The following is a 13,443-nucleotide window of genomic DNA, read 5'->3' as shown; positions in this document are numbered from 1 at the left end:
AGGCGGGCGCTGGGAGGAGCCTCTGGAGCATCCTCCCAGCAGCCGCCTCTGGGCACCATGGGAAAATCCTTCCTCCCTCGGACATGGCGCTCACCTGCCCGGCGGCAGCAGCCGGCTCCGGCGCCGCGGTTCGCGGGTGCGGGCAGAAGAGCAGTTGGAGCTTCGGTCGTGGGGCGGAAGGAGCTGGAGGGGGCGGCGGCGGCGGCGGCGGCGTCCGTGACGCCGCGCGAGGGCCCGCGTGTTAAAGCTGAGAGCGTCCGGGCGGCGGACGGCTGGCAGCGGGCCGCGCGGCGCGCGCCGGCCCCGGGGCGCAGGCATGGCGTCCCGGGTGCTGCTGCTGCTTCGGCAGGGCGTGTGGGCCGCGCTCACCGGGGGCTGGTACCACGACCCGGACCAGAGCAAGTTCACTAACAGCTGCCACCTCTACCTGTGGCTGTTCTTGCTGCTGCTGCCCCTGGCCCTGCACCTGGTGAGTGGCGGCGTTCAAGCCGTGGGGAAACCTCCGAGTCGGCCTCGGGATGGAAAGGATTGGCAGTGATTCCCTAAGAGGCGGTATGGGGAAGGTCTTCAGGAATTTGGGACAGAGAAAGTAAAGGGAAAGGAGAAGGGGCTCTCCGGCAGGAAAAAGAAGTAGGAAGGACTTTGGGGGCTCTGCGGCTCATTAAGAATTGATACCAGCTGTTCCCATGAGTCAGACTCTGCGTGTCGCTGTGGAAGGTTGAACCTGTTTTGTCTGTGAACCGTCCCAGGCCTCTCAGCTGGGTACCTTGTGGTAACGTTTGGTAGAAGCTGCTGTGCATGATAGCCAAAAGGCAAAAATGAAGTGTTAAAAGCAAACCTGTTTCCGTTGTTGATCTTTTACCCCCTTTCCTCCTTTTTTTTTTTTTTTTGCGGTACGCGGGCCTCTCACAGCTGTGGCCCCTCCCGCTGCGGAGCACAGGCTCCGGACGCGGAGGCTCAGCGGCCATGGCTCACGGGCCCAACCGCTCCGCGGCATGTGGGATCTTCCCGGACTGGGGCACGAACCCGCCTCCCCTGCATCAGCAGGTGGACTCCCAACCACTTCGCCACCAGGAAAGCCCCTCTCTTTCCTCCTTTCTTGTTTTGCTTTGGGAAGGCAGGTTCTATGATTAGTTGCTCAATTTGCAATTTCCACATCGCTGTATAAAGAAATCTGTAGAAAAATGTAATGATGGATAAATCTAATGTAATTTATTTGACCCTTTAGGGAGGTTACACAGTTGAGTGCTTGCTGAGTAACTACACAGATGACCTTCTTAGGTAAACAAACCTTATTGAAACAATGTTTAACCTTATTTGAAAAGCTCTACAAGCAGGGTGTTCCATGTCATATTAAATGTTAAGAATCTAATTTTGATATGTCTGTTGAAGGTCTTTATTCCTAAAACATCATTTGATCATGTTCTCCACAGCAAAAATCTTCAGTGAGTTTGCATGGCTGACAGAGTCCCAGTTTGACATTAGAAGTTGTTGTGATTTGGCTTCCATTTATTGTTTTTCTGGTGGTTTAGCCACAGGATCAGAATTCTGGCTCTGAAGTCAGGCTGCCTACGTGAAATTTTGGGTTCACCTCTTACCAGTTCTCTGACCTTGGGCAAGTTACTTTTACCTTATCTGATTTTTTAAAATTTTCTTACCTGTGAAATGAGAAAAACACTAGGACCAGATGTGAAGTGTTGTTTTAGGGATTAAATAAGCACCTAAAGCTATCCATCTTTCTGGCTTGACCTGGGATTGGACTCAGACCTGGTGTAAATTTCCGTTTTGCTACTTATGAGCTGTTTGACCTGATAGTTGACCTATCTAAATCTTCCTTTTGTCATTCTTAAAATAGATGTGATAATGACCATTTCATGGGAAAAATAAATAAATTCCATGTAAAAAGCATTTCATACAGCGGCTAATCCGTGGAGACCCTTTAATAAATGGTTTCTTTTTAATAAATGTAAGTTTCCTCTTCTTCTGTGACCTTGTTCATCCTGTTTCCTTAGCCTATAGGGCCCAGTGTTTTCTCTTTGTCTAGAGGGGCAGCGCAGCAGACAGACGAGGAACACAAGCTTGGGTTCAGTCCTGGTTCTTCTGCTTACTGGTTGTGTGAGCTCAAGCAAGCTTGAGCTTTCTGGCGTGTAAAGCAGGGCTGAGTACCTGCCTTATAGGGTGCCTAGGAGGATTGAATGAATTAATGAATAGAGAACTGAATGAATTAATGAACAGTTGATTGAATGAATGCATGAAAGTACTTCTCAGTACTGACTTTATTTTTTCCCCATCATTCACTTGCCAAAATCGAAAGCCCACTGGAAAGGCCATCTCTGTCTAGGCTTCCCTGATCCCACTTATCTAGAATTAATCTCTCTTCTCTCTTGCCCTAATACCATTCTGTATTTCATGTCAGTACTATGGCACATTTTGAATTCTGTACTTCGTTGTTGGAACATGTATTTTACCTCTGCTCCTGGGTCGTGAGCTTTTTGATTTTTTGAGGACATGGTTTTTGATTTTGTTGATTCATCTTGGTTTTCCTTGTTGTACCCTAGCAAAGTGCCCTGCATTTGCCTCGCAATGATCTCACACATAATAAACCGGTAGAAATAAAATCAACCTGCCTCTCTTTCTCTTCCAACCAGCATTAGGTTGTCTACCTCACAACATATTTTGAGTATTTCCCGATAATGATCTAATCCCACTCCTTAGCAACAACCTGAGTAACATTTAATGTATATCCCTGCAGATGTTTTTTTTATGAGTACGGGCTCATTTTTACCTAACTCCTTTTAAGATTTTATGTAGGCATATGCTCGGAACCCTTAATTTCTGCCTAATTATGATTCATTGAGTAGCTTGATTGCTACTTTATATTTGTAAATAGGAAATTGTCCTTAGTTAAGGTCCTCTTTAATGATATTTCAAAATAATTTTTGGCTAAATCTCAAGAGTTTAGAAAGCAAAAAACTGACACCTTAAATACTTTAATTCTTACATCAAACCAGTTATACTAAAATTTCTGTATTTTTATGCCAGTGTGCTTTTAACGATTACAGAGTCATTTTATGTGAGTGCATTTATTACATGGCTGCTTTTTAATATATAGCCTATCTTATTGAAAAAAATGCAGGTAGTCCTTTTCTTGCTCTGGTCTTCCGGTCTCTGAAAATAACCTTAGAAATAAAAGACCCTTCTTCCCCAATGCAGGGTTCTGTTCTCTGGGTTTTGATGCCTAAATATATTTTTCTGCACTTCAGTGCTGCCTGTGATTTTTAACATCTTTCTCAGTTTGTCCCACTTATGAGAACTTGGTCCAAAAAGATCCCTGGCTGCTTGCTGAAGCTCTGTTATTTAAGGGGCCCTGAACTTTTCTGGGTTTTGCACAATTCGATTTAAACATGTTTAGTCAAGACAGTTCCACTGCAGGGAGAATCCACCCTTTTATTTAATGGGGACCTTGAATATGTAAATTAAAATTTTATTATTAATTACTGAGGCAAACTGATCTCTAAGCCCCAGAATTTACTTAGGTCTGGTTGGAAAATAAGTTATTTATTAGCATTTATAGGCTATATATTTTCGATAAATGCTCAAAAGTACATACCTAAAAACATTAGGTCTATTTAAATAATTTAGAAAGAGTTTTACTTTGTTTTATTATTAACCTACTTAAAAAAATATTTATTTACTTGGTTGCGCTGGGTCTTAGTTGTGGCAGGCGGGCTGCTTAGTTGTGGCAGGCGGGCTCCTTAGTTGTGGCTCACTGGCTTCATAGTTGTGGCATGTGAACTCTTAGTTGCAGCATGCATGTGGGATCTAGTTCCCAGACCAGGGATCGAACCTGGGCCCCCTGCATTGGGAACGCAGAGTCTTAACCACTGTGCCACAGGGAAGTCCCATATCAGCCTACTTTTAATTTGGACCAACGGAAAGATGCATTTGTCATTAGAGATGTTTAACCTTTCATTTATTACACATGTTCATGTACTTATTATTTTGAGATAACCAACAGAGATTCATGTAGAGCTTTAGGACAGGAGCATCCAGGGCATGATTCTGACCCTTAAGAAGTTCTGACAGCACCAAGCTAGTGTCAGAAGATGTCCTTGCTCTACTACCTATCAATTGTGTGATATTGTGCAAGTCTCTTCACTTCTCCGGGCCTCAGTTTTCTCATCTGCAAAATGGGGATAGCGAGTTTTGCTTTATAGATTTAAGCAACTGAGATCCAGAGGGAGTGGGTTACTTGCTCAAGGCCATCTAAGTAAGCGTAGTGATATTCAGAATTTTAGCTGAGGTCCTGTCTTCTCCAAGTCTGTGGCCTTGTCAGAGCACTGCGCTGCTGACCTGCTGTGCACGAGGGCATCTGAACTCCCTGAAACAGTGACCCCTCATCAAGGGAAGTTCTGATCATACTGGTGGTAGTAAGGTCAACCTGAGTAGTGGAAAAAATGAGGTGGAGCCTTCACATTCTTCAAGACCCCGTGTGGGGCAACGTTATATATGATTTTCACACAGAAAACCTGTCCTTTATTTTATGGCTGTAGCTTTTTGCTTCCTCTGATTTTCTTGTCTGTTAGCCAGACTTGCTGTGTTTCCAGTTCTGCTTTTTAATTTAGCCTTGGAGACTTTTTTGATAAGAACCACATCATTTCTAATTGCTATAATTATAATAAAATGGGATTATCTGTCATGGGGCCGCATAGCACCAGATATACAGTGGGTGCTCTGCACGCACTAGCTGTCATTGTCACACCTAGTCGGTGACTCTTTATCACGGTCTGTGGCCACTCACCATTTGGGTACATAACTATTTTTCTTTAGGTCTTGTATGTCTTTCGCCACCCCCTTTTTCACTCCTACTTCTAACACAGAAGATGAGTTTATGTGAATTATGGAAAGGTGGTCTGTCCAAAAAGACACCCTTTCCTGGCTCAGGACCCGGGGACTAGAGTTCAGCCACCATTTGACCCTGTCAGCTGGAGGACAGCAGGCCTGGCTGGTCCGTTTGATTGTTGTTACTTTGTTGGACTGCTTGGTACATTGCTGGTCCCCAGAGCGTATCTCTCACCCTGGTCAATCCTAGCATTCATATTCAGCTTCTTCCTAAGACAGGCTTTTTCTCCTGTTGAATCATGTGGTCTATACTTTGTCTCCTTTGATTCCTAGAAGCTTATTGTCTGGTCCTTCTACTTGTGGGGACCTTAGTTATTCTCACATTGAGATGCATGATGCTCCCCACTTTCCCATAATCCACTTGAATGTCTGAATTTCCTTCCTCCTTCCCTCATCTGTCGGAAACAGAGTGGGTTCGAAGTGCAGGGGCTGCAGCTTAGGGATGCTTGAAGGCATTCTTCCCCGGGCCATGGGCTTCCGGACTCGGGCTGAGTGCCATCCCATGCGGTTGTCTTAAAAGTTTTACTGCTGCAGTTGGTTGTTTGGACTGTGTGTATGAAGGGCTTGGCTCCGTGGGGACTTTGCTTTCCTGGTGGAGGCACTTTTACCAGGGATGTCCCCCTCCCTAGGGCATCCTAGGGCAGTCGTCTTCAGTCTTTTCAGTATGGCCTTTCTTGAGTGATGTCGCCACCCTCCTGCAAAATTCCTTCTGCCTCTCCTCATCTTCTGCCATTTAGACACATGGTTGTCTGCCAGCCAGTTGTGTTTTGTGTCTGTGACAAAAGAACCGGTACCTGCCTTGTCCAAGGATGTCGGCCTCCGCAGCACTCTCCAAAAAGAGTACCCTTTCCCCCTTTCCTTTCCGTTCTCGTATTGCAAGTTCATGACTCATTTTCTGGTGGTTAAATTTATGTCTCTGACCTCACTGGCACTTCCCTTAATTTCTCCCAGTGAGTGACTAGTTTTATTTTGATGCTGCTGTCCTTAGATATACTGTTATTTTTCCAATTGTAATGTCTAATGCTTTATTTAATAGGCTTGGTGTGATTTATGTATTTACTTAAATTTTTTTAAAAAATGGAAATATAGTTGTTTCATGTCTTGGCTGTTGTGAACAGTGCTGCTGTGAACATAGGGGTGCATGTGTCTTTTTGAATTATAGTTTTGTCTGGGTATATGCCCAGGAGTGGGATTGCTGGATGGTGGGATTTATTTTATACGGAAGGTGATACTTATCAGGTGATCATTGTTTTCTGATTTTAACCATTTGGTCTTTCAGATGATTCCTTTTACAAGGCACCCAACTTTATTCCCATTTTATCTACTCTAAATCTCTTTTCTACGTCCCATGAAAGTAAAAACTGGACTAGCTCTTAATGGTATTCAGATTTTTTCCTTTTCTTCTGATGGATTTTCCCCTTTAACATCATCATCATCATTATTATTATTATTATTATTACAGGTAATAATAACAGCCAACACTTACTGAGCACAGATAGACTGGCACTGTTAAAAGAGCTTGGCATAGGGGCTTCCCTGGTGGCGCAGTGGTTGAGAGCCCGCCTGCCGATGCAGGGGACACAGGTTCGTGCCCCGGTCCGGGAAGATCCCACATGCTGCGGAGCGGCTGGGCCTGTGAGCCATGGCCGCTGAGCATGTGCGTCCGGAGCCTGTGCTCCACAACGGGAGAGGCCATAACAGTGAGAGGCCCACATACCGCAAAAAAAAAAAAAAAAAAAAAGAGCTTATCATGAACTAAAACATATCTTTCTCACAGTAACCCAGAGAGGCACTGTCATTATTCCCATTTTACAGTTGATGAAACTGGCATGGAGAGGTTGGGTAAGAAGCTTCAGGATCCATGGCTAGTCGTGACCTAACCAGAATTAGAGGCCAAGCAGTTGGAGCTGGTACCCCCTTGGCCATTCCATATTGAATACAGGTAATTTCACAACAGGACCATCTATTTTTTGCACATGGGCTTGAGGAGATCCAGAAACTGAACAGGTGCAAAGAAGTATGTAGGAAAAGTTAACCTTCCTCTCACACTTGTCTCTAGTACCTCATTCAAGAGGCAACCACCACACACAGTCTCTTGTGTGTTCTTCCAGTGACATTTTATACACGTGTGAATGGAAGTGTGATGTGGGGCTGCTAGGTTTAATCCCAAAGCAGCCTTCTTTGTCATCCACTGTCCCATTCAATTTGCCCTGTAGAGGAGTTCTTTCTCTACTCTTAGATAAAAACGTGCAAGCCCTAGGACTTCAGGTCACAGGTAATACAAAGTCTTCTAGTTGCTTTAAGTAACAAAGCACAGACTTGCTGGGGATTTCAGAATGTCTGTTTCCATATGGTGATCCAAGCAGGAAGGGGTATGAGGATGGCAAGGTCTTTTTTCACTCTTCCCTCACACACTGGCTAATGTTCTGATGCCTTTGGCATAGAAGAACAGGAAGGTGCTCTGCTGACAGGCACGGTGGTAAGCTGGCTCCCAGCCCTTGAAGCGTGGCTCACGGTCCCAGCTGACTCCCTCTGGCGAGGTCCTTCCACATGTCCTGCAGAGACCCTGTTCTCTTTTCCAGGGCTCTCCCACCCACAGTTTCTTGGAGGAGGGCTGCTGCCTCTCTATCCCACCTGGTTGCTTATTCTTTTCATAGTTCCTTGGCATGTGGTGGTCCACCCCAGCTTTCCTCTGCTCCAGCGCCCTTTTGGACCTCTAAAACGAACTCCTGGGTCCATGCAAACACTCACATATCCTGTCCCCGAACTGACTCTGGGAGAGCAGGTCAGCCCCAACATAGCAACTTCTCCTTCATCCCTCCATCCGAGCAGCTAGCCAGCCAGTCTCTCATCTTTTAGCTCTTCTGGGAAGAACCAGACATCAGACTCCTTGTCCAAATTGTCGGGGACCCATAGTAAGTCTTTGAGTGGCCCCACTGAAGCCTTCCTCTCGACTATGGGGGAGAGAGACACAGGCCTCACTGAACACCATGGTCCCCTCCAACAGTTTTCACAGGTCCTCTCATTCTGGACTCTATTACATCCTCGCTTTTGGTGAGGGATTTTAGGGTCATCGCACTCATTGTCATAACCCATGTAGAAGTTTCTGGATGTGGTTTGTCCCAGAAGTTGCGCTGAAATCTAATATCTATCCCACATTGGCTCTTTGGTCAACACTTTCAGTTGACTATTTTGTTGTATACGTATGCAACCATGTATCTGTACGTATCCTTGTTTTTTGCACTTTACCTTTTCTACTTTTTCTTGGAGAGCATTACATAAAGGTCTTCTTCATTATTTATTTATTTTTTAAAAAATTTATTTATTTGTTTATTTATTTTTGGCTGTGTTGGGTCTTCGTTTCTGTGCGAGGGCTTTCTCTAGTTGCAGCGAGCGGGGGCCACTCTTCATCGTGGTGCGCGGGCCTCTCTTGTTGCGGATCACAGGCTCCAGACGCGCAGGCTCAGTAGTTGTGGCGCACGGGCCTAGTTGCTCCGCGGCATGTGGGATCTTCCCGGACCAGGGCTTGAACCCGTGTCCCCTGCATTGGCAGGCAGATGCTCAACCACTGCGCCACCAGGGAAGCCCCTTCTTCATTATTTTTAAGGTCAGCATGGTATTCCACTGTGTGAGTAAAGGGTGATTTATTTGACCCGTCCCCTTGAAGAATATTTACATTTTTCAGATGATTTTAAACCTAATGCTAATATTTGGCTATTTGAATTGTTTCATTCAGTATTTGAACACTTATATATCAGTCAGGATATGCTGATTTGTGCTGATATAACAAATAGCCTCAAAATCTCCTTGGTTTTACCAAGTTTATTTTTTTTGTATTCATATTATGTGTCCAACATGGTTAGTGGGGAAGGGGAGCATGGTTAGCAGGGGATCCTGCTCATCACAGGCATGTAGGTATCTAGGCTGATAGAACCCCCAGTTTGGGTAGTTAGGGGCTCTGCTACCCACCATCCTCACCCCATTACCCTGACCATTGCCAGTCACCATGGTGGATGGAGAGAGAGGGTGAAGAGCATGGACTAGCTCTTGAAGCTCCCACCTGGAAACGGCAGATACCTCTTGCACTCAGACATCTTTGTTAGGGCAAGTTGCATGGTCACATCTACCCAAGGGGAGGGGAAAGTACAGTCCTACTGTGTGTCCAGGGAAGAACTGGACCTATTCGTTGGACAACACTTATGTCTACAACAACAGACTGAGTGCCAGGTGTTTGGCTGGATGTTGAGAAAACAACAGGCAAAAGATAGGTTGGTATCTCTCCTTATTAAGTTAACAGGTAAAGGTAAACAGGCATGAATAACACAATGATTACTGTTATTACAAGGGAAGTACAAGGTGCTATACAGTAAAGACCTTATCCTGGCTTTGGTGTTTAGGAAGGCTTAACAAAGGAAATAACTTCTAATCTGGAACCTGATGAATGATTAGTAGCTTGTCAAGCAAAGATGGTAGACCAAGAGAAGGAGTTTGAGTTTCAGTCTCAGTATGGTAAGACACATTGATGAATTCTTTTTTGGTCAAGTTTGAAGTAGGATATTATTTTTTATACCCCTTTTTTTTTTTTTTTTTTTTGGTACGGGGGCCTCTCCCTTTTTTGGCCTCTCCCGTTGCAGAGCACAGGCTCCGGACGCGCAGGCTCAGGGGCCATGGCTCACGGGCACAGCCGACCCGCGGCATGTGGGATCCTCCCGGACCGGGGCATGAACCCGTGTCCCCTGCGTCGGCAGGCAGACTCTCAACCACCGCGCCACCAGGAAAGCCCCCCAATTTTTATTTTTCAAAAATTTCTAGTCTACAGAGGAGTTGCAAATATAACACAATGAATACCATATACCCTTCACTTCGATTCACCAGTTCTTAATGTTTTGCCACATTTGCCACATCACTGTCTTATATATTTATACATTTAAAATTTTGCTGAATCATTTGAGAATAAATTGCAAACATCAAGACACTTTCGCCCTAGAAGCTTCATCATGTGTCTCTTAAGGAGAAGGACATTCTCCCACATAATCATCACACTGAAAAAATGAATGTTGATGTAATGCTCTTGTCTAATACATAGTTCTCATGTAGATTTCCCCAGTTATGCTAATGATGTCCAGCGCAGCTGAGCTTTTTGTTTTGTTTTTCTGGATCTAAGATTCAATCGAGGATCATGCATTGCTTTTAGTTGTCAAGTCTCTGAATTGTCCTTTATTCTAGAACACGTTCTTCAAGTGTTTTTTTTTTTTCTTTTGTGGCAATAAAAGTTGTTTTGCAGAAATATCCCACAATTTGGATTTTTTAATTGTGTCCTTGAGATTAGGTGTCTGACTATGCATTTTTTGGCATGAATACTACCTAAGTGATGTGTCCTGTATCACATCAGAGGCACCCACTGTCATTGCCCCTTTGGTGGTGCCAGTAAGTTTCGTCTTTGGTCAAGATGGTGTTGGCCAGATTTCTCTGTTGTAAAGGTACCTAATTTCCTCTTGTATTTAACAAATAATCTGGGAGGAGAAACCTGGAGACGGTACATGTTATTGTATTCCCCCAAAATATTTACTCATGGTTGTACCAAAAATTGACGATGCCTACCTAAAATAATTACCAAAATGATGGCTGAAAGATGGTGATTTTCTATTTATTCATAGGTATTCTTCTGTGAAGAAAAGCTCTCCTTTTCCCCCGCCTTGTAGTTTTGTTGTGTTTGTTAGTGTGGTCTCATAGATTCTTCTTTTTTTTTTTTTTTATTCAGTGGATATTATTCATTCCTATCATCATTCTTTTTTTTAAATCTAAATACTTAATTTATCTCCAAACCAGATTTTTAAAAATAGAAGTATAGCTGATTTAAAATTTTATTTTAGTTTCAGGTGTACAGTGTAGTGATTCAGTATTTTTACAGATTATATTCCATTAAAAGTTACTACAAAATAATGGCTGTAATTCCCTATGCCGTACAATGTATCCTTGTTACTTATCTATTTTACACATAGTTGTTTGTATCTCTTAATCCCCTCCCCTTAACTTGCTCCTTCCCTTCCCTCTCCCCACTGGCAGCCACTAGTTTGTTCTCTATGTCTGTGAGTTTGTTTCTGCTTTGGTTTATACATTCATTTGTTTTAGTTTTCAGATTCCACATAAAATGATATACAGTGTTTGTCTTTCTTTGTCTGACTTATTTCACTAAGCATAGTACACTCTAGGTCCATCTACCTTATTGCAAATGGCAGAATTTCATTTTTTTATGGCTAATATTCCATTACACACACACACACACACACACACACACACACACCCCACATCTTCTTTATTCATTTATCTGTCGATGGACATTTAGATTGCTTCCATATCTTGGCTGTTCTAAACAGTGCTGCTATGAACATTAGACTGCATATATCTTTTCGAGTTGTTCTTTTTAGATATATACCCAGGAATTGAATTGCTGGATCATATGGTAGTTCTATTTTTAGTTTTTTGAGGAACCTCCATACTGTTTCCCATAGTGGATGCATGAATTTACATTTTCACCAACAGTGTACAACAGTTCCCTTTTTGTCCACATCCTCTCCAGCATTTGTTATTTGTGGACTTTTTGATGATGGTCATTCTGACAGGTGTGAGGTGATAATCTCTTTATGGTTTTAATTTGTGTTTCTCTAATAAGTAGCAATGACGAGCATCTTTTCATGTGCCTGTTGGCCATCTGTATATCTTCTTTGGAAAAGTGTCTATTTAGGTCTTCTGCCCATTTTTTGATTGGATTGTTTGTTTGTTTTTTGATATTGAATTGTATGAGCTGTTTGTATTTTTTGGATATTAACCCCTTGTTGGTCACATTGTTTGCAAATATTTTCTCCCATCCTGTAGGTTGTCTTTTTGTTTTGACAGTGGTTTCTTTTGCTGTGCAAAAGCCTTTAAGTTTAATTTGGTCCCATTTGTTTATTTTTGCTTTTATTTTTTTTTTGCCTTAGGAGACAGACCCCAAAAATATTGCCACTATTTATGTCAAAGAGTGGTCTGCATATGTTTTCTTCCAGGAATTTTATGGTTTCAGGTCTTACACTTAGGTTTTTAATCCACTTTGAGTTTTTTGTTTGTTTGTTTTGTTTGTTTTGTTTTTGTTTTGTTATTTTTTGGCTGCACCATGTGGCTTGTGGGATCTCAGTTCCCCTGCCAGGGATTAAACTGGGCCACATCAGTGAAAGCCCGGCATCCTAACCACTAGCCCACCAGGGAACTCCCCATTTGGGGTTTATTTTCACATATGGTGCGAGGAAATGTTCTAATCTCATTCTTAGAACATTTAGCTGTCCAGTTTTCTCAGAAGAGACTGTCTTTTCTCCATTGTGTATTCTTTCCTCTTTTGTCATAGTTCAAGTGTGTAGGTTTACTTCTGGGCTCTCTATTCTGTTCCATTGATCTATGTGTCTGTTTTTGTGCCAGTACCATGCTGTTTTGATTACTGCAGCTTTGTAGTATAGTCTAAAGTCAGGGAGTGTGATACCTCCAGCTTTGCTCTTTTTTCTCAAGATTGCTTTGGCAATTTGGGGTTTTCATGGTTCCATATGAATTTTAGGATTATCTGTTCTAGTTCTGTGAAAAATGTCATGGGTATTTTGATAGGAATTGCATGAAATCTGTTGATTGCTTTGGGTAGTATGGACGTTTTCATAATATGAATTCTTCCAATCCAAGAACACAGAATATCTTTCCATTTCTTTTTATCATTTTCAAATTCCTTCATCAATATTTTATAGTTTCCAGGGTCTAGGTCTTTCACCTCCTTGGTTAAGTTTATTCTTAGGTATTTTATCCTTTTTGATGTGATTGTAAAGGGGATTGTTTCCTTAATTTCTCTTTGTGATAGTTCATTATTAGTGTATAGAAAAGCAACAGATTTCTGTACATTCATCTTGTATCCTGCAACTCTCCCCAGTCTTTTTGATATTAAGTTTACCCAAAATTTGGCAAGTGGTACCTTTTTCCAGCAGTTTTCGAGTCCTTTGGATATGTCCTCATCAGCTTTTGAGCACTTTCTTGCTTTCTAGCCCAACAAGTTAGTCCACACTTAGCTTATACATTTTCTGCCCCAGCCCTGGAAAAACCAGTCATTACTCTAAGGAGCCCTGATCCTTTTGGTGGGAAGTGGCATTTGGAATCCAAGATTTGGGGAAGCTGTAGTTATATTTATTGCTTTGGGGTTGTCTTTGCTTCTAGGCCCTTTCAGTAGACAGAGCTAGGGGAGCATATTTACCTATCTATCTAGCAGTCGTCTACTGAGAGTTGTTCTGAAACCTTTATAATCTGATCCAAGTTAAAGGATTTTTCTTTTCCTTCACCTGCTCCACATTTGTATCTCCTTTTTTCCCACAGTGAGAACTCTGGTTGCCAGCAATATCATTTTTTCAATCCTAAAATATACACAGGAATTACTACTCCCATACCTCTACCAAAAGAAAATCTTTTGGTTAAGTCCAAGATTGTTTTGTGTTTTTGTTATTATTATTATTTTAAGAATATAGCAATAATGTG

General features: G+C 42.7%; 1 protein-coding gene across 1 annotated transcript in view; it reads left to right on the top strand.

Annotated features, from left to right (window-relative positions):
- Positions 1-300: 300 nt before the first annotated feature.
- PCNX2 (pecanex 2) overlaps positions 301-13,443 on the top strand; it is a 278,141-nt gene continuing 264,998 nt past the window's right edge. The window contains exon 1 of the mRNA XM_029200853.1: positions 301-469. Coding sequence (XP_029056686.1) covers positions 317-469 — 153 coding nt within the window. The 5' untranslated portion in view covers positions 301-316. The remainder of the gene's footprint in view (positions 470-13,443) is intronic.

This window comes from Monodon monoceros, unplaced genomic scaffold (genome assembly GCF_005190385.1).
Source record: "Monodon monoceros isolate NGI ecotype Baffin Bay Population unplaced genomic scaffold, NGI_Narwhal_1 Super_Scaffold_4, whole genome shotgun sequence".
Lineage (NCBI taxonomy): Eukaryota > Metazoa > Chordata > Mammalia > Artiodactyla > Monodontidae > Monodon > Monodon monoceros.
This window is presented reverse-complemented; position numbering and strand designations above follow the sequence as displayed.